Source organism: Leuresthes tenuis, unplaced genomic scaffold (assembly GCF_036924035.1).
Source record: "Leuresthes tenuis unplaced genomic scaffold, fLeuTen1.0.hap1 SCAF_11, whole genome shotgun sequence".
Classification (NCBI taxonomy): domain Eukaryota; kingdom Metazoa; phylum Chordata; class Actinopteri; order Atheriniformes; family Atherinopsidae; genus Leuresthes; species Leuresthes tenuis.
This window is the reverse complement of record NW_027325365.1, coordinates 18,792,392-18,816,891: the sequence shown is the minus strand read 5'-3', so window position 1 is coordinate 18,816,891 and position 24,500 is coordinate 18,792,392. Positions and strand designations below refer to the sequence as shown.

Sequence of the window (24,500 nt, the reverse complement as noted above, 5' to 3'; positions counted from 1 at the left end):
ATACAATGACAGCTTCAGGGTAGTCTTTATTATTTTCATTACAGCTCATTTTCAGAGGCACTCACCATTTGGGTGCATAGCTGACTAAGGCACAAGGCCTTTGTGCATAAACATTTTGTTTTTTTATTACAGTGGTTCCCAAAGGCAAACGCTCAAATCCACCTTTAGATATGCAGTAAAAATGCATGGAAAACTCAGTGGTACTATAATAGTACCTTTAATTATTCAAGATTATTTATGGAATTAACAGCTGCAGCTCTAACACCTTGGCACAAACTTTTTTTTTTCAAATATAATTGATAAGGGCAGTGTGGTTTAAAAGTGTTGCATTACTGTGTAAGCAAAGAGCAAAACAACACAAATCTAAAGATTTCACTATGAACCACTCAAACACTTTCACAGATCAACATGGCAGATTTGTCATACTGGAGTCCGAGGATGATGAAAAGGCTGTGGGGTAAAGGGAAAACAACAAAACCCAGCATGCAACATTAGCACCTTCATCTAGTAGTAATTCACACAGATAATGAACAAACCAGCAATATCTTCATTTAAACGGCCTTCATACCCAGTAACACCAACAGTACTGTAATACAACCCTTAATATTCCAGCAGTTTCACACAATTACCATAGAAAAATAAGTAAAATTGACACAAACAAATCTTTTGGAAGCTCAGAGTTGGTCCATATTACAAATGGAGTGTGCCTGTGTAGCTCCTCATCTTCCTACACATCCTCTCCATGAGTGGGTTGACATTGTTTCATGCGAAGGAAAGAGATTAACTACAAATCCAGTGCAATCCAGCGTTCCAGTCTGAAATGGGGACCGAGAGTAGCAGTGACACATTTGTGGAAACGGTGGCTGTCTTCTTTGTGTCGAGGAGAAGTCAGGAGAGGGTTGCAGCAGTGGATATCCTTCATCACCAGAAAACTCAGTAACAGCCATCCTTCCAGGATTCATCTGAGAGTTTAGTCATACCCAAAGACCTGTCAATAAAACAGCAGCTTTGTTGTCAAATTGTGATGAGCTGAATGGCATAAAAACACATTCACTCCTATTAAAAGAACAGATTCAAAATGTTTCCTTTAGGCACTCACCTTCTGGGAGGGTGCAAGAGTTTACCTCTTGTGGAGACTGACGGCAAAGCCTGACCTCTCCCCACTGCGGGTCTTCCAGCTCCAGCCGAAGCTCTCCCTGGTGCGTAGGCTCCTCCGTTTGCAGATCCTGGCGACTGGACCCTGCGGCCCCCTCCTACAGGTGGTGCCTGGACAACAGGCAGACCTCTGGAAGGCTGACGGCCAGGTGCCATGGAGCCCACAGGGGTGACAGCTTTAACTGGAGTCCGCATGGAGAGCGGAGACTGGCCATTGCTACGCAGACGACTACAAGACATACCTTGAATAAAAGATAAGCAGAGTTGCTCTTTAAGAATAGTAAGGGGGGGGGGGGGCTTACACACATAGTGATCTCTTTGTGGTATATAGGAGTTGTAGACAAGCTTTGGAAGAGCAGTACTGGTATAATCATGTAGCTGTTGGTGACCTGTACATTACCTGGGAGGTGTTAGGGAAGCAGTCAGGGAAAGTGGAGGTTAGAGTAGGGGTGGGCGATATGGCAAAAATATCCTATCACGATTTTTTGAAAATAAAATCACGATTTTGATTTTATCACATCTTGAATTGAAAAATGAAAAACAGACAGTGTTGCAGTAGTATTTTCGGCTGGGCAGCTCGTACCGCGGGTCAACTACTTGTTCGAACTCCTAGTTTTCTACCATCTTGAACAGTACCTCATCTTTTGCAAGATAAAAGGTAATTGCTTCTGTTACCTCTTTCTATCACTTGCTTGACTTGTCATAGGAGTGCCTTTGTCAAATGCCTGTGTTAATGTTGTCTGTTTTGGTCTTACGCTAGCTGCTGCCTCCGCCTGCGGTGCCGGTGCCGCCGGGCCCCTCGCTGTTTGGCTCTCAGCATACTGTTTGGGATGCTTCCTCTTCAAGTGATTGAACAGGTTTGTGGTGTTGTCACCCGACGTGCGAACTGTTTCTGTGCAAACTTTGCAAATTGCATTTGCTTGCGTAAAAATCAGCTGCGATCAGTTGCGGAAAATCCAAATCAATTCCATATAATAGAGGTGGATTTTTTTTTTATCGACCAACTCCTCTGTTTGGCTTTCAGCAATTGCTCTCCATGCGGCTACACACACAAACAAGGAGGCGGGTAAGAAAGCGCGTCACTGCCCGTAATTCGCTGTGATTGGTCGGTCAGGTTGACGACGTAATACGTGGTGCGTCGGTGCATCAGCATAGAACTGCAATTTATACAATCTGGCCTAGACGATCCCACAATCTCTGCAGTTTGACAGATCGTTACGGATCGTCTTCACGTTGCAATCCTTCATGATTTAATATCGCCATATCGCCCACCCCTAGGTTAGAGTATAAGATGCTGTGTGCAGCTGTTAACAGCCATGAGCTGGGTCATGCATGTTTTAATACACATCCCCATGATAGGAGGTGTTTGTATGAACTAGCAGAAACATCCAGAGCAATTTCAATTATTCTGCTTAAACAATGTTTCTAAGATAATTGAGGAGTAATGGTAACCAGCAGTGGCACGTGCACGATCGTGGGCTGCATGTTACATTGCATCAACACTGACACTGCAATGTGAGTACAAACAACGGTCCAATTTTTGCTGCACGAACATTTAAATAATCTCGTTCACCAACACAAATCTTCAAGAGAAGACTGCTGACTTCTTGTGGTCACACAGAGGTAAGATGTAGGATTGAAGTGACACTGCAGGGGGCTACAAGCAAGGGAAAGGAGTGGAGGTGAAGAGGGCAGGGTTACCTGTGGAGGGGGAGTGAGTCAGGTGAGACATGCGGTTGCCAGAGCTCTGGAGGTTAGCCTCCATGCTGCGGCTGTTTCGGACCGCTTCCAGGGAACGTAGGCTGGTGCGGGGGGCCAGGTTAGGCATGCTGTGCCTCAACTCCTCTGGAACCACACACATACAAAGCATTTAATAACAGAATAAACATTGACTCAACTCTGGGCCAAGAATCTTCGCCAGATCTCCTTGAAACTTGGGGCAGCTCTGAATTATTACTGGTTATAGCCTACCTTCACTCTTGGCAAATTTCAGCAACTCTGCACTGGGGCCCTGGAGAGATCGCCTGGGAGTTCTTGTGCGTGGCGCCCCAAGTCGGCTGCAGTATTCCTGACCGTGGTTGGAGGTGGAGGGAGAGAGGCAACGCGGTGAGCCTAACGGCGAGGGGGTGAAGCGATGTCGGCGTGGTGGAGCGGAGCAGAACTCATCCTCTTCATCTTCCAGGCTGTAAGTGTCAAATTCCTGGTCACTGTAGGTACCTGCCCGACGCAGGGACTGCAGAGATGTTGTGGAGCTGCGACGTGATGCAGATGCTGAGCTGGAGGCGTAATCCTGCCTCAGACCTGCCACCAAAAACACCAAGTTGACAAAAATAACTGTTTAAACAAGGAGTCGCCCAAGAGCACTTCACACAGACAGACATTCGCGTTCTTGTTCCAATCACAGTGCAGACTTCAAAATAAAGCCTGACCATGCTAGCATATTCCATTTCCTTATCAATTCCAACAAACAGAGGCCAGCAAACACATTCACAGGTGACGACACCATGCGACACCTCCACTCACTCTCTTCCTGTAGGCGAGCCATGATCTGGACATCGGTGAGATCCTGGAGCTTGTATCCCATTGAGATGGAGTCATCCGATGTGCTGAGCTCACTGTCGATGGAGGACTGGGAGCTCAGGGCCGAGTGCATGCTCGTTACACCTGAAAACGCAAGGAGGGTTGCCCGTTACAACAGGCCGAATCTCTCAGGATAATGTTAAGAATATTAGACACGGTTTTTGAAAGTTACTGCCACCTTTTCACAGTGGCCAGTAATAGCTGCAGAGCTTATCCCAAAAGTAACAAAAAAAAAAAGACACAAAATACACAAACTACTGTTAACTTTTGCATATAAAGATGGAAGTAGGTTCAAACCTCCCCAGTGATGACTGGATTTCAGAATAAGAGCGTTTGCCCAATATAAAAACAGAAACTTAATGCAAACCCTAAGAAAAGTGATAGATAGGCCATTTTTAACGTCCCAAAATCAGTGCAACAAATGTTGGACACAACTACAAGATCACTTCAAGGTAATTTAATGGAGTAATCCATAACCATGCTGATTAAGTTAGAATATGAGCATTTTACGTTCTCCATCAAAGTGACCCAAACAAAATCTAAGAATTTACTACCCAACATAGTTTAATCTATTGTGTCTCTCTGCCCTTACTTTACTACTGCTTTGCTCGGGAGCATAAGTCTTAGAAAGTCTATGTGCTGGTTAGATTCTGCCTGTCTGACACACACCTGACAATCAGTACAGGACAACCGGGATGCAGCATTTTGTAAAAAGTCCGGGATTAGACAGGATCGCATCTCACAAGGCAAGCATTTTCAAGGACATGCAAAGATTATGCAAAGATTTGTTATTTACTGAGTTTTCGGCAACAACATCAGCACTGCAGGTCTTTGTGCAGTCCCGGATATTGTGAGACGGTGTGAGAAAATAAAGTGCAATGTGACTACAACCACCGCCACCACAAAGTCAGCATCCACGTCCCTGTACACACTGTACAAATGACATATACTTCACACAATTACTGACCATCTTCCAAAGGACAACATTCGTCGTGCCACGAGTTCCCAATTATACACTGACGTGTTAGGAAACCTATATTTGTAAATCCGATATCAGACAATGAAATGAATAGCTATCTGGTGGAAACAGGAAATCATTCGGGAACGTTTACAGAAAACAGCTTTGGAAAATGGTTTGTAGTAATGTACAAGTATAGATGGACAGCTAAGTGCGTAAGCATGCACAAATACAAGGAATGGTCCTTTAAAAAAGAGCAACCAGGCTGCACGGTCGGTGCCCCAGCACACGTAAACTGACCGACTCCCTTACAATAAGTGACGTTATTCCCATTGGAGAGCAGTGTGTTAATGTCATGCCATACCTGAGCTGCCACAGGTTAGTAGGGATTTGTTAGTTGATTTGTGGTACCCAGGAGAGATCAGGCCCGAACTCGCCGAGCTTGCGGAGCATGCCTCTGAGGGGCTGCTGTACATGTTCCTCCATCGGGATGCTGCGGGGGACAGGACAGGAAAGATCATACACCCAACATGAGGACAGCGTGTGGTTCAGTTTATTGAGGGTTAGTTGTAGATCATTCACACAAGTTATGGCAGCTTTAAAATAATATTTGCATATCTACTATGTATGTATAAAAAGTTCTCAGCTCAACAAAGGTGTGTTCTTCCCTCTACAAGGCTTTATAGACACATACTGCTACTCCATTAGTTGCAGTTTGACTGAGACCTTCTCTTTGCCACTAAGCTGTTTCATGGCCTTGTGCTAACGTTTAAAAAGGAGAACGTCTCAGGGGGAAAGTAATCCAATCCAACCCATGACTTCATGTACTCATTCAGCTGTGGTGTGAATAGCTTTGTTGTTCAGGTTCTGCTGTGCAGGAAGTTGAAGCTGCGAGCGAGATAAATAATGAATGGGGTCTGTTGGATCAAATGCAAACTTCTGTCTACACATGGAAGTGTGCATGCATTCAATGCAAGCACTCAGGCTTTGTCCCACAACTCAAACCAACAGATGTGTGCACACGCACGGCAAGAGTTGAGCAGTAAATAAGAATACAAAGGAGTCGCCTGTGGCAGAGCAGTAAATGTGCTGAATTAGGTTCCAGAACGTGGCTCACCAAATCTCAGTTACTAAGAGGCTTAAAGAGGAGCTTAAAATCGGAAAAAGGCTGAAAGGTGCTTCATCTACAACACCTGGCATGTGGGGTACATAATGCCGGGCTGTGAAGAGTTCAACACAGAACACATTTATGTGTCAAATGCATACTCTGGTCCAGACGGTTGATCAGCGTCCGACATGCTATTTCTGTCTCTGGGCTGCGATGGTCAAGAGCCTGTCGACACCACTTCAATGGCGAGTCTGGCCCTGGATCCGCAACTTGCTTTTTGGGAGACACGTACAACCTGAAAGCAAAGAAAGGAGGAAAACTCATACACCAGAGCAATGCAGAGAATGGAAAAGTGTGGAGAAGAATTAAGCCTAATCTGCTTCTGATTAAAAATCCCTGTGAAGGTTTGTCAAGGTATGCGCTTAACAGCGCAGAGTTAGGGAGAATGTACAAAACATTAAGCATGGCTCAACTCAAATTGAAGAGCAAGTCGCTGAATGGTTTTTTTGGCACGAGGAAACTGTTCCCACATCAGACAAACCCTGACCGAAGTGAATGATCTAATCAGATTAATCAGTGAGTGATCAGACACCACAGGCAAGATGTTTGTTTTGGAACGTCACACCTCAAACTTGGTCTAATCTTGGCTTGACTTTTGCCTCACGCTAAACAAATTATGCCCATCCTGATCCACGGCAGGTAGGGAACACCCACAGAAAGGAAAAAAAAAAACCCAAAGACAAAATACAACCAGATAAAATGCTTTTAAATGGAGAGAAAATGTAAGATGTGTTGCCCTAGTAGGATCCTTGGTAAACACCTTTTTAAGGCCACCGAAGTTGGGCTTTTCGCCGCTGCATGTTGATGCTTCTTCCGCAGTGTGTCCAATGTTGCTGTGGTGACAGCAACACCCATGAAGTCACCGCAGGCTTTGAACAGGCGATCACATGAGCTGATCTTTTGAGCTGGATACACAAAAGGCCCGGGCCAACAGGTCCTGGAGCAATCAACTCCAAATCATTTTCCCATTGGGCAAACACAAAAGGACTCATTTCCCCACTGGAACGAGCAACAATAAAGAAGAGCACTATTCAGGTCACACATCCTGCCAGAGAGTTGAAGGGGAGGCTGGGGTGAGGGCCACTTGGTTCACTCCTACCAACGCACCAATGCTGGCGTTTGATCCATTCATACTGCACTTGTGGTCAATGCGTCTTATTATTTTTCTGCATCTGCGATTATTGTTCCACGAGCATTACTGCTAAACCACACCAGACTACACAAACCCCACTCTGATGAAAGAGTTTGCTGAGTTTTTGTTTGCTAACAGTGGAGTCTACAGGACTTCTTTTCTTCTAGAGAGCAGTTTTCAATCATTAGAATCAAATGAAGGACGGCGGATGCTCACATTAATTCTGAACTGGATAAATAGATAAAAAATTGCCTGTCTGATACTCATGGAGGGGGGGCCTCAGATCACATGCTGTGCAGTAGCACTCAAAGCAGTTGAGCCATGTGCCAGCCGCCAGCCCAGAGCAGATCAGATTATGCTGCTGTTAGGATTAGCCAGTGTTTTGGCTATGATAACTTCACAAAGCACATATGGTATGGCTAATAATGTGAAACTGCAAATAAGTCGTCAGGAGTGGTCTGCCTGTTAAGCTCCATGCTCAACTGCTTAAGAAGCCACCAGGAACGCAATATGGTACCCGTGTCAGACAATGCAGCCCGGAACACAGCATCAGCAATCACATCTACACTGATCTCTGGCATCGTTTAACGTGGATTATTCGTAATTAGGCCTGTTCATTCTGGGCAACAGATTTGGCTAACTGAACCAGAACAACAAAACAAAAAAGCTAATCTTGTTTCAAAATAAGACACAAGTGTTCTAAATGCTTCAACCTTACATGCATTCATGGTGTGATTAATGTTGGCCGATATGAGGCCAACTGAGGGGACTCAGCGAAAGCAGATCTGTGTCAGGACAAGTCGATAAGAACTGCGGTATTTTCCTGAACTCACCTTTTTTTTTTCAATAAGGAAGAACATCTATGGCAGGCAGTGAGAAAAGACTTTACACTTACGCTCCAGTTAGAATTTTGGCTCACCTTAACCCGTCGAACAGGTAGAAGACAGGTTATGCATCTGATGTTCACCCTCGCCTGAGCGCTCAGGATCAAGTTCAAGAGAGAAGAAGCAGCTTCTCATTGTTTTCACTTCATTTGCTTACAGAATTGGAATAATATCCCTTTTTTCCTCCTCAACGCAACAGCTTGCACACTTTCTCTATCACCAACTCTGTAATTCGTTTGATTTTGGTGTGTAAAATGTTTTCTTATCTCAATCTCTGTTCTAAAAGTTCAGGAAAAGACACCTGCGCTGAATGTATTTATAAATCCAAATGCCACTTCTCTGCAGCCAGTGTTGCCCTTATCTAGCTGCACCTGAAGATTACTTCTCTGCACTGTTGCTTCGCATGACTATTGCTTGCCATCTATACAATGTCTGGTGGCACGTTTACTAACAGAAACAGATGATGGAGAATCCGGATATGTGGGATAAAGTGTGGTACTCAAAAGATAAGAAGAAACCAGAGAGGAAAATATCACGTACCAGCTGTCTTCGTCCTCTACTTCTGCACACTCATCCTCCAAATCTAGGACATCCACTTCATCCAGTGCAGACTGGTCCACCCCTGAGTCGCTTTCTGCAAGTGTCTCTGACTCATAACTTTCCTGAGAGGGGCTCTCCGGTGTCTGGCTTTGCCCCTGACTCTGACTCTGTCCTGCTCCGTGGCTGCAGGTCAGAGTTAGGAAGCCCCCGCACGGACCCCGATCGTCCTCTTCTACTCCCTCCTCTTCGTCCCCTTCCTCCAGCGTGCTGGCCACGGGCAACGGGGACATCTCTTCGCCGCTGCTGCTGCTGTCCTGTGGGGGTGACAGCTTGAAGTCTGTGCAGCCCAACACATCACTGTGCTCCAACCTTAGGTGGGAGTGGGCCATCCCCTCACAAGTCAGCCTCTCATTGATATTGACAGCAGCAGTGAGGTTACTGTTGGCTCCTCTGGGGATGATGGTCTTGCCCCCCCTGTTGCGCAGAGTCTCATTCTGGACCTCCAACCTACGAACAAGCTCCTGCAGCTTTCGGACCTCCTCCAGCTCCCCCACCGCCAGGTCTTGACCCCCAACATCCTCGCACACGGGCTCGGAGCTCTCCGTGTGGCCGGTGGGGCTCCCATTAGGGACCACGCTGGCACTGTCCGGGACCACCATGCTGCTACTCTGTTAGGAGAAAGCGTAAAAGGAACCGTCTCACTAAAAAGAACAGTTAGGTAATGTGGAAATGGCAGTAAATTCAAGCGATCCGCATGAAATGTTTCACAGATTAAACCACCGGGTTTGCCAACTGAACACAAGCTGGCCGGCGGCAACAACAGCAGCAGCGCTGTTCTCTAGAACTGATGTTAAGTCCTGTCTGGCTACTTTAACAACATTAGGATTTCGGCAACAGCCACACGAATTACGTCTGCTCGAATATAAACACGCCACTGGCAGGTTAACTGAACTGTTTCAGCTTTCGTTTCCATGTCGCCTGTTACTACTATGTCGTTACAGTTGAGTAATTAGTTACACCATGATACTGCAGACTAGCAACGCTGGTAATGTAGTTACATACAGCCATACATGTATATTTGAGCATGGTTAATGTTAGCTGGTTAGCATGCTACCGACAAAACAAACGTACCGGTGATTGAGCCGTGATGTCCCAGCGAGCTGATGACTGGGCTTCCCCGCCACTCAGAGCTCAAACTCCTCTGTCCACCAGCGACCGCATGAATGGAGGGGCTAATTACAACCAACGGAAATGCCTCACGGCTTAATAGTGATTGTCCAGGCACTGTGGAGGGGGGTAAAACCTCTCAGGTAGCTAGTCCATCTTCTCCTGTTGCTAGTGAGCGCATCACCGATTACGTTACCCTCGTCGCGCTGCTAACTAGCTTGTTGATGGACCATAGTTAGCCCAGCGAACAGACCTGCAGCAGAGCAGTTCGCGCTCCTCCCCCTTCGGGTTTCCTGCTCTTTAGCGCCCCCCTCCCATGGGATGACGTCACACTGCAATAACACCTTATTGCACTATTGTGCTGTAGCCACAGGGTGTCGCTATTTCCACTACATTACACTGTTGTACCCCCCTAACCTTGCTGAGAAAATTACTTTAGTGTTTGAGTTTATCTTTTGAGTGCAGCAAGGGAAAAAAAAAAACTAGATAAAGGAATTAAAAGGAATACAAACACCATATTCTGTAGTATAAGATCAGACGTTCCTGTATCCCATTTTTAAAAAATCCTTTCATAATATTACCTTAAAACATTCCAGTGAATTACACATTGGCTGTTTTGTAATTATAGTCTTGCTATTTTCAATTTTTCTTTATGTACAGTAACTGTTTGAACAGTGGAAAATACACAAAGTAAAGACAGCGTGTAAATTCATAAACAATCGGTGCAGCCAAAATAACCTGTGTAACTTGTTTGGCAGGTGATACTCATCTTGAATCCCTGATTATACACACACAATGCACTGTAATCATGTGAAAATCACATGTGACACCCTGTTTTTCAGTAAATGGCTTTAGAAAAGTCAAGGGCCTGTGTCTATCTTCTAGTTTAGCTGTTTTTCTGCTGCCTCTTGCTCTTTGTATCCTGTTGTCAGAGTACACGTACAAGCCCAACCCTGAAATATATTTTAAACAGATCTCACGCATACCATCACATTTTTCAGTTTTGTTGAAGCCATCGTTCTGTTGAATGATAAATTATTCTTGATCTTAAACTAGCTTCTTTGACGCAGAAAGGCAACTATACTATCTGAGCAACTGACGAGAATTTTGGCTATAACCAATGACAGTTGCATGCATGCCTTTGCATGCTGTAGTGGGAGCACGTCTCAGCAAGCTTGATGTGGAAAAACACAGCCTGCATTCTCTTGAACAATCCACTCAGCCTGGGAAAGGGATTGTGGCCAGCCATTGATCCATGTGATGCATTTCTTCATCAGTGCAGGCTCTCCAACACATTAATAGAGAGTGAAGAGACAGCAGGGTACTTGGGACTACTATCAAGGAGGGAAGGAAAAAAAAAAAAAAAAAAAGCTGTTATGAGGGCCCTGGATATGGTGGCAGCTTTCAGGCCCTAAAACACATTATTGGCTGTCTGAAACACTTTTTCCCTAGACTTAGATGTGTTGCAAATTTCATCACAGCTTATTAGCAGGAAAATAAGTTTCACTTAAACAATCAAAAATGCAAGTGAATATCTGCAGCGCGCCATCTTTTATAGATGGAACATGTGTTCACCAACTTGAATTTGTCATTAAATTAAAGAGATACCTGCATTTCATATTTTGGTACCTGGATTTGCATGAGTTGACTTTTTAGAGACTTACATAGACTACTTACTACAGAAGAGCAAGAAAATTTCCCTTGTAAATCATAAAAGGGAGAGTGACACTGAACCTTGTGCATCTTTAAACAAAAAATAAATCAATTGGTCACTAACAGAACTGCAATTGAGTCCTTCTACCAGAGTGCTGAGTACGCAGATCAGCCCGTGTTCCTGAGCGCCCCCGGATTTTTAAAACAAGGCTCCTCACACAGCAGCTTGCTAAAAATCTGACTAAACATGAGCTGATGTCGTGTTCCAGCAACAGCAAGTCCATCTCCATAATGAACTCCAATAAAACTACTTCAGTATGAAGTCAGCAGGTTTTGAAATAAATCAGTCCACTGAAGTAGAAATATTTGACAGATTTTTTATTAAAACAAAAATATTTTGTATATTTTCACATTTCCTCAATGGCACCATTTACAGGCAAACTTATGGTGTATTTCTTTGATATAATTTTTATGTCCCCCCCCCCCCCCCCCCCCATTTAAACCTACACCCCATCTATATTGTGCTCTGTTCAATGCACAGTACACTGCTTAGAACGAACAAAGTTCACCCATCGCATTTATACTTTGGATTACAGACAGATCCTTCCCCATAGTGTCAGCCTGAAAAGCATTGTGGGTAAAACACGGCGGCAAAAGAAAATGGCTGCAGAAGTGGAGATGATGGCAGGACTCCTAACTGGAAGACAGGTAGCAGAGCAGGACTGAGGAGAAGGCATCATGCCGGGTGCATTTCAGTTTTTCCCATCTTGCATGGCTTTCTTCTCCTGGTCAATTTCTGTGAGATTGACAGATGACAATCTTCATGAGATTTAAAAAAAACCAAAAAAAAAAAAAAACCTAATCTTTGATATTTAGCTAAAGTATTCAATTTTAGTTAGAAATCCTAAATTTACAATTATATTTCCGGTATTCCATAGCTGCCATCAAAGACAGTCGTTACAGTTTGACTGTACAGCAGCTGCTCAGCAGATGTTTCTGTTCATAAGTTTGGCTCTGTGGCTAATAATCTGTTGGAGCTCCTACTCAGTAGCCAGGTTGTCTCCATCTCTCAGTTTCCCATATCATTAGGTGTGCACAAAGTACAATTTATGTGTTACACAGTTGTGGCAATACACTCAGCGGCACAGATTACTGAAATCTTAATGTCTGGTATAAGGTGAGTACATAAAACACAGGCTAAATACAAACGCTCTCAGTTTTTGTAACGCAGGCTTTCCGTTTTAAAGATAATCTTCATGCACAACCCCATAAAGCTGGTGACAACACCACGATATAGTCAGGATGTGGGCTCATATGACGACAGCTCCATTAGAGACACAGGCCATGTAGTGCTACTTTTGACAGACTACGCTCACAGCAGCAATGTGCAACATGAAAACTGTAGATCGTTTCATGGTTGGCACAGGACTAAACTTTAAAAATAAATGGATTAGAGCATTTATAGTTGAGTTCAAGTGAGCCCTTATAAGTTTTGCTAAAGATTGTCGATGTCAGGATTAAAGTAAATGTTCTGTAGATTTTAACGGTCAGTGAAATGACTGATGGCTTTTACAGGACTAAATAAAATAGTGTCAATCCTGACTGCTGTCAAACTGACAAAAGACTTATTATCCCCCCCGCTTTCAAGTTAGTCAGGATAGTAAATACAACACTCCCATTGTTCAAAAGCAATGATTAACACATGTTCCTTCATTCGCTGCAAAGTGCCTGAACTGTCCAGTGAAGAATTATGCTTAAAGACTTGTAAAAATCCAACATGCAGCAGCATGCCTCCTGTGTTGGTTCTTCTCTTGCAACACATTAGACTCAGGGATGGATTCAGAGTTTTGGAAAAAAAAAAAAAGCTGGAAGTACAAGCCTTGACATTTTCTCCATAGGTCACACCAAATCTTAAATGAGCATCCTCAGTATTGCATTTCACCTCACAATAAATCACTTAAGGTGGTGTTACGAGATGCCATTTAGCAGAACAAGGAAAACCTCTCTGGTACATGGATGTGTACCTCCATGTCACTGGACTTGAATGATTTGCTGCATTTCATTTGCTGCTTCAAGGAGTTGAAGCATGAAAGAATCAAGGAAAAAAAAAATTATAAAGTGAAACAGGTGTGAACCAGACTGACTTTTGTGAGGCACACACACACACACACACTTCTTTTTTCATAAAGACCTACCCTCCTTTGTTGGAATATGGTTTTTTTCTTGCGTGCTGGTCTTCCTCAGCTTTTGCTTGTCAAACTTCTCCACTTCCTGATTTACTGGGTTGACGTCACTCATTTTGGATAAGTTCTAAAAGAACAGTTACAAAAAAAAAAAAAGCAAGAGAGAGACTGTAAACAATAGGAGTGTGAATAGCACTTTGATTTTTAGATATTACAGGAATGCATGACATGTACATACAGGCACACAAACTGAGCCACACCTCTTTTTAAAGAAAAAAAATAGAAAGAGACAATAGTAGTCTGAGCGCCAGAGATGTGTCAAAGGAGATAACATGTACATACCCCCTTATTATGAACTATTATTTTTGGGGTTATTGTACACTGCGCTGCTATTTTTGGAAACTAAGTCTGATTGGGAAGTCACAACTTGCACAAGGATTTGCTTTTGTGCAAAGGAAAATATTGAGTGCTCGACAAGTACTGACAAGTCAAACAGCACGTCTGTGTGTCTGCAGGAGGAAAATACATTTTCAGAAAGAGAAGACAATCATGTTTTCTACGCTGTTAAGTTGAGCCTGCCATTAAGGCAGGGTCAGTCTGGCGTATGACTGTTTCTACGTCCACACCCTGCGTCAGCGTTTCAAAGGGCCGCACGATGCGAAGGGCTCTTATTCTTTAGCATCACCTTAAAAATGTGGAAGGTGAAAATACACGTTCCTGGTCTGTGCAAGACGCGTAGTTTGAGAGATATGCTTTAAGTGGCTCACTAATAAAACACTGCACGTGCAGTGCAAGTGTTTTGCTTGCACAGGAATGCAACACATCCAGGTTATCTCCGCACAATCACTGTTGTAACAGAATATGTGTCATGCCGCTAATAAAAATTGAAATGGCTTTATGGCCTACAGACTAATGTTGCATAACACCTCATCAGTATTTGCTTGATATAAATAGTTTTAGAAACTGTCCATCATATTAGATTGATCTGAATGAAGGAAGCTACTTTTCAATGCGATAATAGATGAAACAAAATAAATCCTACATATTTTTTTTTACCTGGTGCAGAGGTGCGCTTCGATTCAGTCTTGACCAGGTACAGCTGCGTATGTGTGCAATCGGTGCAAAGCCCTCGGTTTAAATAGAGAAAACACGCCCATCTGCACGCCAACATGGACACTGCTGACCTGCTTTTGATTGGCTCACAAAGCTCAGGGAGATAATTTTAATTGGACACGCTGAGACCCGTAATTAAAGACTGTTCCTTGGTAAAACTTCTCACTATACATTCTAGCAACGGAAGGGCAACACATGTACGAGCAGCAACTGTTCTACTGAGCTCCCGTCATAGTTGATAAGAAATAGATGATCAGACTGTTTCTGTTTAGACTTTTACCACAGCACCATCTAGTGGACGTCTCATGACATGACAGTTTTATTTTTAAAAGCTAAGATAAGATCAACTTTGTTGATCCCACAGTGGGGAAAGTTCAAAAAGGGGGAAAAACCAGCAATACATGACTGATAGGATATAGTTGTTTATTTATTTATACAATAGATAGATCTATCCATCACCAAACGTGCATGTGCCTTCATATGTGCAAATACATGGCAAAGACATGAAAACCGCATATAGGAAGCCGCCTAGCTCGTTAGTTTCAGCCCTTACCTTATGATGTATGTACAATATATAGGCTACAAGGTGTTTTTGTTGGCTTTATATCAGTTTGCATGTAGAATCCAACTGAAAAGAAAACAGTTCAAGATACACGATGAAGGTGTTTGCACATACAAGTGTAAACTATTAGGCCAAAAGGTTTAAAAGGCCGGTTGTGAGTTAATGATCTAAAATAAGTTGGATTCCCTTTAGTGCATAGGGAAGGGGAAGAAAATACAAAATATTCAATGGTCCAGGAAAAAAATAAGTACAAAACTAACAAATAACTAACATCATTCACTTAAATTCACATTCAATTCAATTGAGAAAATGGAATATTAAAAAGTCTCCCTGAGACTGACACTGTGGAGGATCGTTAAATGCAAAAAAAACCAAAACAAACTCACAACTCGTCGTAGTGAGTAGCAGTGTACTATGGCTAATATAGCTGACTTGTTCTGCATACCTTAGAACAACGAAGAGGAATTACCTGATTATATCATCCAGGCAGTACTGATTTAGACAAGTCAAGACAGATGTCGAACATTTATAATGACAACATAGTACTTCACAATGTGTTTCTCACATACCCATTCGCACGAATACATCCAACTTTATCAAACACAAAAAGTTCAATAAATCCAGTTATTTTTTTTGTCTACGATCACAAACCAATGATCGGAATTGGAGCCAGGTAGGCATTCAGTGTCTTGGTGGACACTTCTGCAAACAGTGTGGTTGGGATGTTCACTTTATCACCTGGATCACAGCAACCCCCTTCAGTATATATGTGAATGATGCATGTATATGATTACATATCATCTTGATTGGAACACAATAAAAATGCATCGAAACATTCTATGAATTCCTTTATAAGATAAAAATAAAACAAAGGCACCTGTGATTTACCAGCACCATAGTTATATTTCACAATAGTGCACAAAGAAACTTTGGCTCTTGAGATATTTCATCACGGCACTAGTCTTGGCAGTGGTACTGTCACATTGCATTTTGAACCAATTGACTGAACTGCAATGATTTCCTCTTAAATAATTTCTTAAAGAATGCTACAACGGTCAAGCTCAGGCAGGAATAATACTCTGAATCATAGCTGAATTTCATCTAGTTGCTGTGGTTTCAGTTAACTAGAATTGTTTGCGCTGGCTGGCTGGGACACTATTGATGTTTTCAGTGACACTTGAAATTTTCCTTGAAATTGCCATGTTCACTGTAAGAAAGGCTTAAACCTGGGGCACCTGCACAAAAGGGGGAAAAGATTGGAAGGTCTTAGTATGCAAACACGGTCTCTTCAGGATGCTCGTTTCGCCTGCCTGTCATAAATGGCAGTGGTGATTCCCCATGTGATGCATGATCTCAGAATAACGAGGGAACCTCCTCGATAGAGAAGAGCCACATTCCGGTGCCGAGACTTCCACAGCATCCTCCAACACGCCATGACGCCGTCAGTCTCCCGTCCCACCTGTGCCTGCATGTTTGCCACCAGCACAGACAAAGGGTACAGAGTCAAGCTGGTTGCCATTGAGGTCAGTGTTCCTGAGATGAAGGAAGAGGCCAGTGGAGAGAGCCCCTGCCCTGCCACAATGACACATATAGGCTCCTTCAGGCCAAAGTAGAGGGAGCTGCCCAGGGCATTGCGAGCTGTGATGGGCAGGAAGGCTCTGTAGTAGCCCAAGGCCATCCCCTGCGCCTTCAGCCTGACAAGAACACTCTTCAAGGAAGGTAGCTGATGGTCATTGTGGCCGTTTTGCAACACATTCTGAACGCGTTCAAAGGGGGTAAAGACCACAGCTTCCACAATACCTGCACCGAACCCAGCCAGAGCAGGTAAGGCATCGGCAGGGATAATGTTTTGAGATGTCAGGGAGAGCTGACATAGGAGGGTGTCCTGGAGGCCAAAGAGCAGTGTGCCGTTCAGCGTCCGCATCAGCAAGGGCGGAGCCACACCTCTGTAGAGCTTTGCAGGGCCCTCTTTGTAAAGCTGTCCCACCGCCTGGTGAACTAGGACGTTGTGGATTTGTTGACGGAAAACGGTCTTGTAAACTGGGAAGACGATGAGGGTGGACAGCAAGCTGGACGTTCCTCCGTGTAGATAACTCTGGAAGTGAACAATAGTGCCTCCATGGCACTCTTCATCTTGTTTATGGTCAGGACTTCCTGCCATACTGGAGCTTAGAAAAAATAAAATAACAAATTAGGTAAGGTTTCCTGGGCCTTCACTTATATATATATATATATATATATATATATATATAGGTAGTCATTTTCAACCTTTTCATCTCACTTAACACTAGAAGAGAGAGGTGCTTAGACAGAGGTGTTTACGATTTGCATGTGGGTGGTGGCTGAACTGAGTATGACAGGTTCTATTCAGAAAACTCAAACAGACCACTTGCATTACGATCAAGTTTCACAACCGATCTCCTTGAAACCATTAAGTGTCACAAGGAGGCAATTACACAAGATCAGGCGTCACTACATGACATGAAATATATCTATCTATCTATATATATAGATGAATATATATTCACCGTCTATATATATATATTTTGTTTGTTTTAAATCAGACTTAAAATGTATCCAACAGAGGTACGACCAAGCAAAGATGAAATATGACCCAAACGTATTTACAGATTGTTGTGGTGATAAATGATTCAATCACAGCCCCCTTCTCCTGTTTAGGAGCAAATTCGTTCAAATGAGATCAAAGAGTGTAAAATCGCATGCAAAACTGCAGGTTTTATAATCACAAATAGCCTACTTACCAAGTCGACTGTCGGCAAAAATAAAAAAATATTCTATTTGTTTGTTGACAATATGAGGAAGAGCAGGCGTCGGTTGAATTCAAACGTGACAACTAACTTCTGGATATTTTTGCTGTTCCTACAACGGGTGATATGCCACCATATTAAATATCAAAAGCCGCGAGCAAAGCAGGTGATCTCGGCTTTATGGAGCGCCGTCTTGACGTGATGCATGACGGTCCCGTAGCAATGCATGCTGGTTAGACATCTTGGATGAGCTCGGTTGTGCTTTATGTACCGACGAGGCGGCCGCAGTCAAGTCAGGCACAACGGTGGATGCGAGGACCTCACAGCAGCACTGATCTCATAGGGAATACCGACTAGAGCATCAGTTTTGACATGCCATCTTCTCCATCAGCAGCCTAAAATAATCAATAATAAATTAAAGAATAAATATGAAGAAATTGGGGCTGATTTAGTATTTATACATCATTCAAACTGCCTTATTCATTCAGGGGGATGGGAAAATCTGGTACCTATGAACATGCATCTTTGCATATATTGCTTAGTAACAACAATCACATCATCATCCAGTATGGTCCAGAATGGGATGTCATTATATCCTTCAGTGGGTGACTGTGGATCTTCTACCAACATCCAGTCTGCAAAAGATTTCCAAAATGTTTTTTTGTTTGTTTTTCATATAAAGTTAAAGCAATGAAGAGATGCTCTACACTTTCAACCCCAGGGTCACAAAATACGCAATTGTTTCTGCCAATGTCAAATATTTTCTGCAGAACTCATTACCAGGATAAAGAAATCATTCGTCATTCCAAAATGAGCGTATCTATAGTTTCTGGAAGATTAGGCACACTGAGGTATCAAATCTGAGAATGACCTCTTCCGGGCTGTCTTTAAATAGATCGGTAAGGGGTGATGTTCAGTAGCGACGACACCTACTACAACTTTCTTTCTCTCCAGTAAAGTCCAAGTCATCCATGTAACATCTGAGAAATGAACAAATCACAAGAAAGCAAGTCTTTTTTTGTTTGTTTGTTGTGCGGCATCGACGAGAGCATTTTTTTCCTCTTTTTCTTTTTTGCAATTCACGGTGATTTAAACAAATTAACGGAGCAAAAAAACTCCCTCTTTTGTTCACCTAATGTACAAAAAAAAAAACAATCATGTAATTTTCTCGCTTCAAATTCGAGATAACGACGAAGCAGCCAATCCAGGCAGAGTAGCGTCGTCATGGAGACGGTACTCAGCCGGTGGAGAACAGCTCCAGCTGCTACAATCACTTTGCTCTCGCGAGGCTTGAAAGTCAGAATCTGTGTCCTCCTGTCCATGTAACCTTGGTTGTATCCCACCGTCAGATGTTTTATCTTATATATGCTTTAGATCATGCTTAGGAACTCCAGTAAATACAGTAAAGTTATTTTAATTGAAGTTAAAGGGGGACACAGATTCTCAGAAATGGGATGTCTCAGTTTATCATTATCTGTATTCCCTCTCTGTAAATCACAGACCATAACGTCGTTTATTTTGCACATACTTCTCACCATGCCTAATTGCCTTGTTGAATATGCAGAACGTTCCATCTTTACTCAAGTTATGTTGGAGTTATGAAAGTTATGAAAATTGAACCTCTCCATTGTTGCTGGTGTTTTAATGAAAGAGCATCTGAATAATGTGAAAAATAAAACATTTGTTTAAAAAATACACTGTGCATCATAGGGACGGGGGTTGCAAATGATGTCATACTGTAGCTCTCTTTGGAAAAAAGAAAAGAAAAAACAACCTGACCACGTTTATTAATGGAGTAATGAAGCATGATCTGCTGTGTTTGCAAAACAACGCACCTCATGTGTTAACACAGGCTGGAGCTCATAGAGAGGATAGAATGACTATATCCACTATGACCGTATGCAGCTGTCTGCTACATTAAAAGCACAGCAAATGCAATGCATTTCAACCATTGTCATTACAATAGTCACCATTTCTCCTTTTAAGGAGTCAGAGTTTTGTATCCTTAACAGCACCTGAAAGTATGTTATTGTTTGCACTGGAGATTTAGGCTAAAGGTATAAAATAGTGTGAACAGTGTTACATTCATGTGTGTGTTAGAGCCAGTAAACCAGCAGAACCAACCCAGGTATCATCTTAATATGTCATTGGTGCGGTTTTCACAAATATGAGCCCAATGAAAACTAATAACACCATGAGAGCTTTGCTGCTTGGCTTATTACCAGCTGCTTCACTAAAGTCAATGTATTTCTATCTAGTCATTAAATGTGTGCTGTCCTATTAAATATATACAATCAAATTTGTTTGTGCTCTTTGGTTCTGGTGCTGTGCAAATTAACAGTCTGATTAATAAAAAAAAAATAAAACCTAAGCAAAACAAACGTTTATTTTCAGGGCAGCTCGCAGAAATCAAAAGTCCATCATTTTAGGCATGTTCACTTTTATTAAGAATGCATCCTCAAATACCTGGAGCATTCATTCTACTGTAAAAGAAAACACAAAGGCTTGGATTACACACATTAATGACAAATCGCTCCTCCAGACATACAAAAAAACCAAGAACAGCAGGTGAACATTTCTGAAGGAAGCTCCTGCCTGGAGAGACCCCGAGCTAAAAATCCCTGACGGCTTTTCTATCAACTTATTCCAAGAGACTCTAGAGGGGGGGGGGGGATTTTGGACACTGGGTAAACCCCACTCAATGAGGGAACCTCAATAGCTGAAAGAAAGGAAAAAAAAAAAAAAAAAAGGGTTTACAGCCTGCCAGGACAAAAGGGAAAGTTCTTCGTCCAGTGAGAAAGTAAAGAAGAAAATGGAAAAAAAAGGAAACGAGATAAGACTGGAGGACTAATGTCATTTCATTTCAGGCTTTTGAGGCACTCTTGGTTGAGTGGAGCTTCAGTGGCACTGTAAACTAGTTCAATACACATTCAATAATTAGGCTCTTTCAAACAGCAGAAAATACAAGAGCAACATGAAAAACTAGACTCGTTCATTGTAACAGCTTTTAATGCCAGGTGCTTCTCCTGAGCACTGAGACCTTTTCAGAATGAATTCATACGAGCTCTTTGACGACAGACTTGACAGATACCTGGGAAGGGACAACGATCAGGAGAAACTCGGCATTGTTAAATGGCATGAAAGAAAGTCCACATTGGATAAACGCTCACTTATCCAGATACAATAAGTACGGCAGCCTGAACAGGCAGCTTGCTTTTGCTTTGGCGCCCATGAAATGAAGGGACGCTGCTGATGGGGAGGGACTTGAGTGAGGTGGGGTCAGCATTAGTAACAGACACTACAGTTCATTTATTCTTTTTCTCCACGGATAATTAGCAGAACACTTGTGTTAATGGTAGTGTTTGGGGAGTTCCCTCTTTTTTTTTATATTTGGTGTTAACAGCGCACAGATGATGGTGTTGCTACAGGGGGACGTGGCTGAACAGATAAGACACAGACTCGCCGTTGTGAGTTCTGCGAATGGCCTCTGCAAGGATCATGGAAATGTCTATAACCTGCAGAAGAACAAGAAAACACTGTTACACCCTCTATGCACTAAAAAAAAAAACAGAAAAAAAACAAAACTTTGAAATAAAATGTCAGCTTCTAACAAAACAAAAGTAAATTTTCATCTAAACAAACAATTCCTCAGTATTTTTCTAAAATTCACACAGAAAAAGTCTACGGACCTGTATTTTGGAACAATGCTTCATTTTCTCCTCCTGAGGTATCGTGTTCGTTACGACGACTGCTTCAAAGCAGGCATTGTTGATTCGTGATATAGCTGGGCCAGAAAAGATGCCATGGGTTAAGATGGCATACACCTTGGTGGCACCTGCAGAAATAAGTCTATAGGGAGAGAAACGGTACAATGCACTATGAGTCTCAAGGTTAAGTGAACCAACAAAGCCTAACCACATATGACCGCTGTTAGTTCCGTTGGAAGTCATTCCAAAGGATAGATAATGGCGCTTACTTGTCGGCAGCATGGCAGATTGTCCCACATGTGTCGGCCATGTCATCAACTAGAATGGCGACGCGATCTGTCACATCTCCGACGAGAACCATGCGGTCCACCTCGTTTGCCTTTTTCCTCTCCTTGTGAATAAGAGCAAAGTCCACATTCAGCCTATCAGCTATCGAGGTGACCCTGCAAAAAAAAAGTGCACAGGTTAAAGCTGGTCTGTAAACCCTTATTTGCATTAATCAAGTCCCAACTAGCACAGGCATACCTTTTGGCTCCACCTGCATCGGGTGAGACGATGGTACAGTTTTTCCATTCAGGGATGTTCTCTTTAATCCATTTCAGCACAGCTGGCTCTGCATACAGGTTATCAACGGGGATGTCAAAGAATCCCTGAACAAAGATAAAAAAATAGGTCAGATGTCTCCCTTTGTTGATATATATGCAAACATTTGATAAAAAAAAAAACCCTGTGAGATTCTTAATGAAGCAGAATTTACAATTACACAAAACTTATGGTCACCAGTCTGACAGAGACTACCAGGAAGGAAAAAAAGAAAAAAGGAAGTCCCCAAAATAACAATTTATAGAGAAATATTTGCCAAAATATTTGAAATTGGGAGCCTCTCTGTGGCATGGTTTCAAACCACGTTATGTAATATTCACCCATTCTATATGGATCAGATTTATTTCTGATATACAGTTTGTAATGTGTTTAAAATAGTTATAGAAAGGGGTGAGGATGTTAGCTGCTCTGCAGCAGATAGCAGGGACGCCAGTCGAAGCATCACTACTGCCGACTTTGTAAAAAAAAAAAAAGAAAAGAAAAAAGCAACGAAGAAGCTGTAAATGGGTTTAAAAAGTCCCAATAAAAAGACTAAATCAAAGAACAACTGACTGCAGGGGCACGGACGAAATAAGCTTCAGTTTATGTCTGCTCTCATACAACTCACCTGTATTTGCGAGGCATGCAAATCCATCGTGATGATATGGTCTGCGCCTGAAACTGACAACATGTTGGCCACCAACTTGGCAGATATAGGAGCGCGGCTCTGCAATGAAAATAGATCTCAGCCACATGGAAAAGGAAAGCTGGCAAGCATGGCTCACTTCTAAAAATAATACTTAACTATGACTTTAGCATTTGTGTTCAACCCTACCAGCCAAATGTTACAACAATTATTTTATTGAGAGCTAAATTTTCAGAATATACAAGTCATCACAAAAATCCTAGATACCAGCTTGTGTTGCACCACAACACCATATATAGAGTTCCTGTTTTGGCAGACAGGCATGCGGAACATTCAGTTCATGCAATATGTTGAAGTGGGAGGAAATGGCAACACAAGAAATAAATTAAATCAGAGCTTCGGGATAGTTTAGCAAAACACATACAGGGGGAATGGCAAACAAGCAAAAAGATAAAGGGAAAAGTTCCTCGTTGACTTGTTACAGATGGGCAAGGCTGCAGGCTTCCTGTCATGATGCTGGATGGCAAATGGCATGACAGAAGTAAATAGACAGATATCCCTCACCCCCACCTTGTCCTTCTTGTCTTGACGGGCATATGGGAAGCAGGGGATGACAGCTGTGACCCTGGAGGCTGAGGCAATCTTACAAGCATTAATCATGATCAGCAGCTCCATCAAATTGTCATTGATCTCCCCACAGCCACTCTGCACAATGTAGACATCTTCTCCACGTACGCTCTCCCCTATCTCCACACTACCAGAGAAGAGAGGTGACAAGACAAACAGCACTTAGAGCCACCGAGCTAACACACCAAGAGAAGCCTGAGATAGATGAGACAAGAGTAAACAATAGCTTGTGTGCACATGTGATTTCACCTGATCATGGGTTTAACTTGGAGCTAAAGGAGATGCACGTCGAGTCAGAAAGTTAGTCTCTCTTTGAAATTGGAATTTTAGCTTAAGACTGCTAAGATTGTTTTGTTTCAAGGAATTAGCAGACAGGTTACTCATACAAGTTAGCATTAGTTCTAAACCATTCGTGGACTACAAGTTCCCGACAACACTGCGCGGCAATTTAACCGTGACACCACGTTTCTCATCAATAGCATACATATCGCTAGGTTACAAAATTTTACTTCAATGCTTACTTTCTTTATAAAGAACACAACAGCAAAAAGCTCACCATGTTTCTTGGTTGCTAAATTTTTTGGTAACAACCTTCCCCAATTCGAGACCCAGGCGGTCCGCTATTTTCTGAGAAAGATCCGGATGTGAGCTACCGCTAAATATCTTGATATTCGGCATTTTGTTGTGGTCCAGGGCGTCGTCCAGTCTAAGCGAGCTGAGCCAGTTATCAAATATCAAGTCAGATGTACCGAGGAGTCCGAGACAACTGGAATTAGATCAACAGTTGTTGAGCTACTCTTACCGAGCTTGAGAGCCTTTCCTACCTATCCTCCATTATGTCCCACACATCACGCGTACGGCTCATCCCCCCAGGGCGGCGCGCACGCTACAAGTCGTCGTTTGCCGTGATGGCGTCATTCCTACCAGAGAACGTCTAGGGACGTGGGGAGGTAAGAGCATTGAACGCTGAGTGACTTGCCATACGCACATTATATGAGCACAGTGGACGCGAAAAGTGACTTAATCCGTGACTAGTTCAACTAGTATTATATAAAAAAAGCACTAACGAACGATT

General features: G+C 42.7%; 4 protein-coding genes across 5 annotated transcripts; all 4 read right to left on the bottom strand.

The window, feature by feature from the left end:
- Positions 1 to 6: 6 nt before the first annotated feature.
- LOC140318215 (SLAIN motif-containing protein-like) lies at positions 7 to 9,867 on the bottom strand. Its single transcript, XM_072395924.1, has 9 exons — positions 9,549 to 9,867; positions 8,418 to 9,085; positions 5,960 to 6,096; positions 5,058 to 5,186; positions 3,679 to 3,819; positions 3,127 to 3,456; positions 2,857 to 3,000; positions 1,100 to 1,397; positions 7 to 988 (listed from the first exon to the last, which is right to left on the bottom strand). Exons 2-9 carry the CDS (start codon positions 9,074 to 9,076, stop codon positions 934 to 936), a joined length of 1,893 nt encoding a protein of 630 aa, XP_072252025.1. The 5' UTR covers positions 9,077 to 9,085; positions 9,549 to 9,867; the 3' UTR covers positions 7 to 933.
- Positions 9,868 to 11,727: 1,860 nt separating this feature from the next.
- On the bottom strand, positions 11,728 to 14,586 carry tmsb1 (thymosin beta 1). The gene is made up of 3 exons (XM_072395928.1): positions 14,477 to 14,586; positions 13,433 to 13,547; positions 11,728 to 12,033 (listed from the first exon to the last, which is right to left on the bottom strand). The coding sequence occupies exons 2-3, from the start codon at positions 13,533 to 13,535 to the stop codon at positions 11,990 to 11,992; spliced, it is 147 nt and encodes a 48-aa protein (XP_072252029.1). The 5' UTR covers positions 13,536 to 13,547; positions 14,477 to 14,586; the 3' UTR covers positions 11,728 to 11,989.
- Positions 14,587 to 14,991: 405 nt separating this feature from the next.
- LOC140318645 (solute carrier family 25 member 53-like) lies at positions 14,992 to 18,011 on the bottom strand. Its single transcript, XM_072396454.1, has 2 exons — positions 17,858 to 18,011; positions 14,992 to 17,263 (listed from the first exon to the last, which is right to left on the bottom strand). The coding sequence occupies exon 2, from the start codon at positions 17,254 to 17,256 to the stop codon at positions 16,384 to 16,386; it is 873 nt and encodes a 290-aa protein (XP_072252555.1). The 5' UTR covers positions 17,257 to 17,263; positions 17,858 to 18,011; the 3' UTR covers positions 14,992 to 16,383.
- A 2,275-nt stretch (positions 18,012 to 20,286) lies between these two features.
- prps1b (phosphoribosyl pyrophosphate synthetase 1B) lies at positions 20,287 to 24,309 on the bottom strand. 2 transcript variants are annotated; one of them, XM_072395921.1, is made up of 7 exons: positions 23,982 to 24,309; positions 23,363 to 23,552; positions 22,781 to 22,879; positions 22,096 to 22,220; positions 21,840 to 22,013; positions 21,553 to 21,712; positions 20,287 to 21,378 (listed from the first exon to the last, which is right to left on the bottom strand). In XM_072395921.1, the coding sequence occupies exons 1-7, from the start codon at positions 24,101 to 24,103 to the stop codon at positions 21,286 to 21,288; spliced, it is 963 nt and encodes a 320-aa protein (XP_072252022.1). In that variant the 5' UTR covers positions 24,104 to 24,309; the 3' UTR covers positions 20,287 to 21,285. The 2 variants fall into 2 exon arrangements, with proteins under 2 accessions (XP_072252022.1, XP_072252023.1); XM_072395922.1 differs by having other exon boundaries at positions 23,369 to 23,552.
- Positions 24,310 to 24,500: the final 191 nt, after the last annotated feature.

Coding starts and splice junctions, on each gene's coding strand:
- LOC140318645 (XM_072396454.1), bottom strand. CDS start 17,256: ATGGCAGGAAGTCCTGACCATAAACAAGATGAAGAGTGCCATGGAGGC.
- LOC140318215 (XM_072395924.1), bottom strand. CDS start 9,076: ATGGTGGTCCCGGACAGTGCCAGCGTGGTCCCTAATGGGAGCCCCACC. Junction 6,097..8,417: donor GTAGAGGACGAAGACAGCTG/GTACGTGATATT, acceptor CTTTGCTTTCAG/GTTGTACGTGTCTCCCAAAA. Junction 5,187..5,959: donor GATCAACCGTCTGGACCAGA/GTATGCATTTGA, acceptor TGTCCCCCGCAG/CATCCCGATGGAGGAACATG.
- tmsb1 (XM_072395928.1), bottom strand. CDS start 13,535: ATGAGTGACGTCAACCCAGTAAATCAGGAAGTGGAGAAGTTTGACAAG. Junction 12,034..13,432: donor CCATATTCCAACAAAGGAGG/GTAGGTCTTTAT, acceptor TCAATCTCACAG/AAATTGACCAGGAGAAGAAA.
- prps1b (XM_072395921.1), bottom strand. CDS start 24,103: ATGCCGAATATCAAGATATTTAGCGGTAGCTCACATCCGGATCTTTCT. Junction 22,221..22,780: donor TGCATGCCTCGCAAATACAG/GTGAGTTGTATG, acceptor ATCTTTGTTCAG/GGATTCTTTGACATCCCCGT. Junction 21,379..21,552: donor AGCATTGTTCCAAAATACAG/GTCCGTAGACTT, acceptor GTTCTTCTGCAG/GTTATAGACATTTCCATGAT.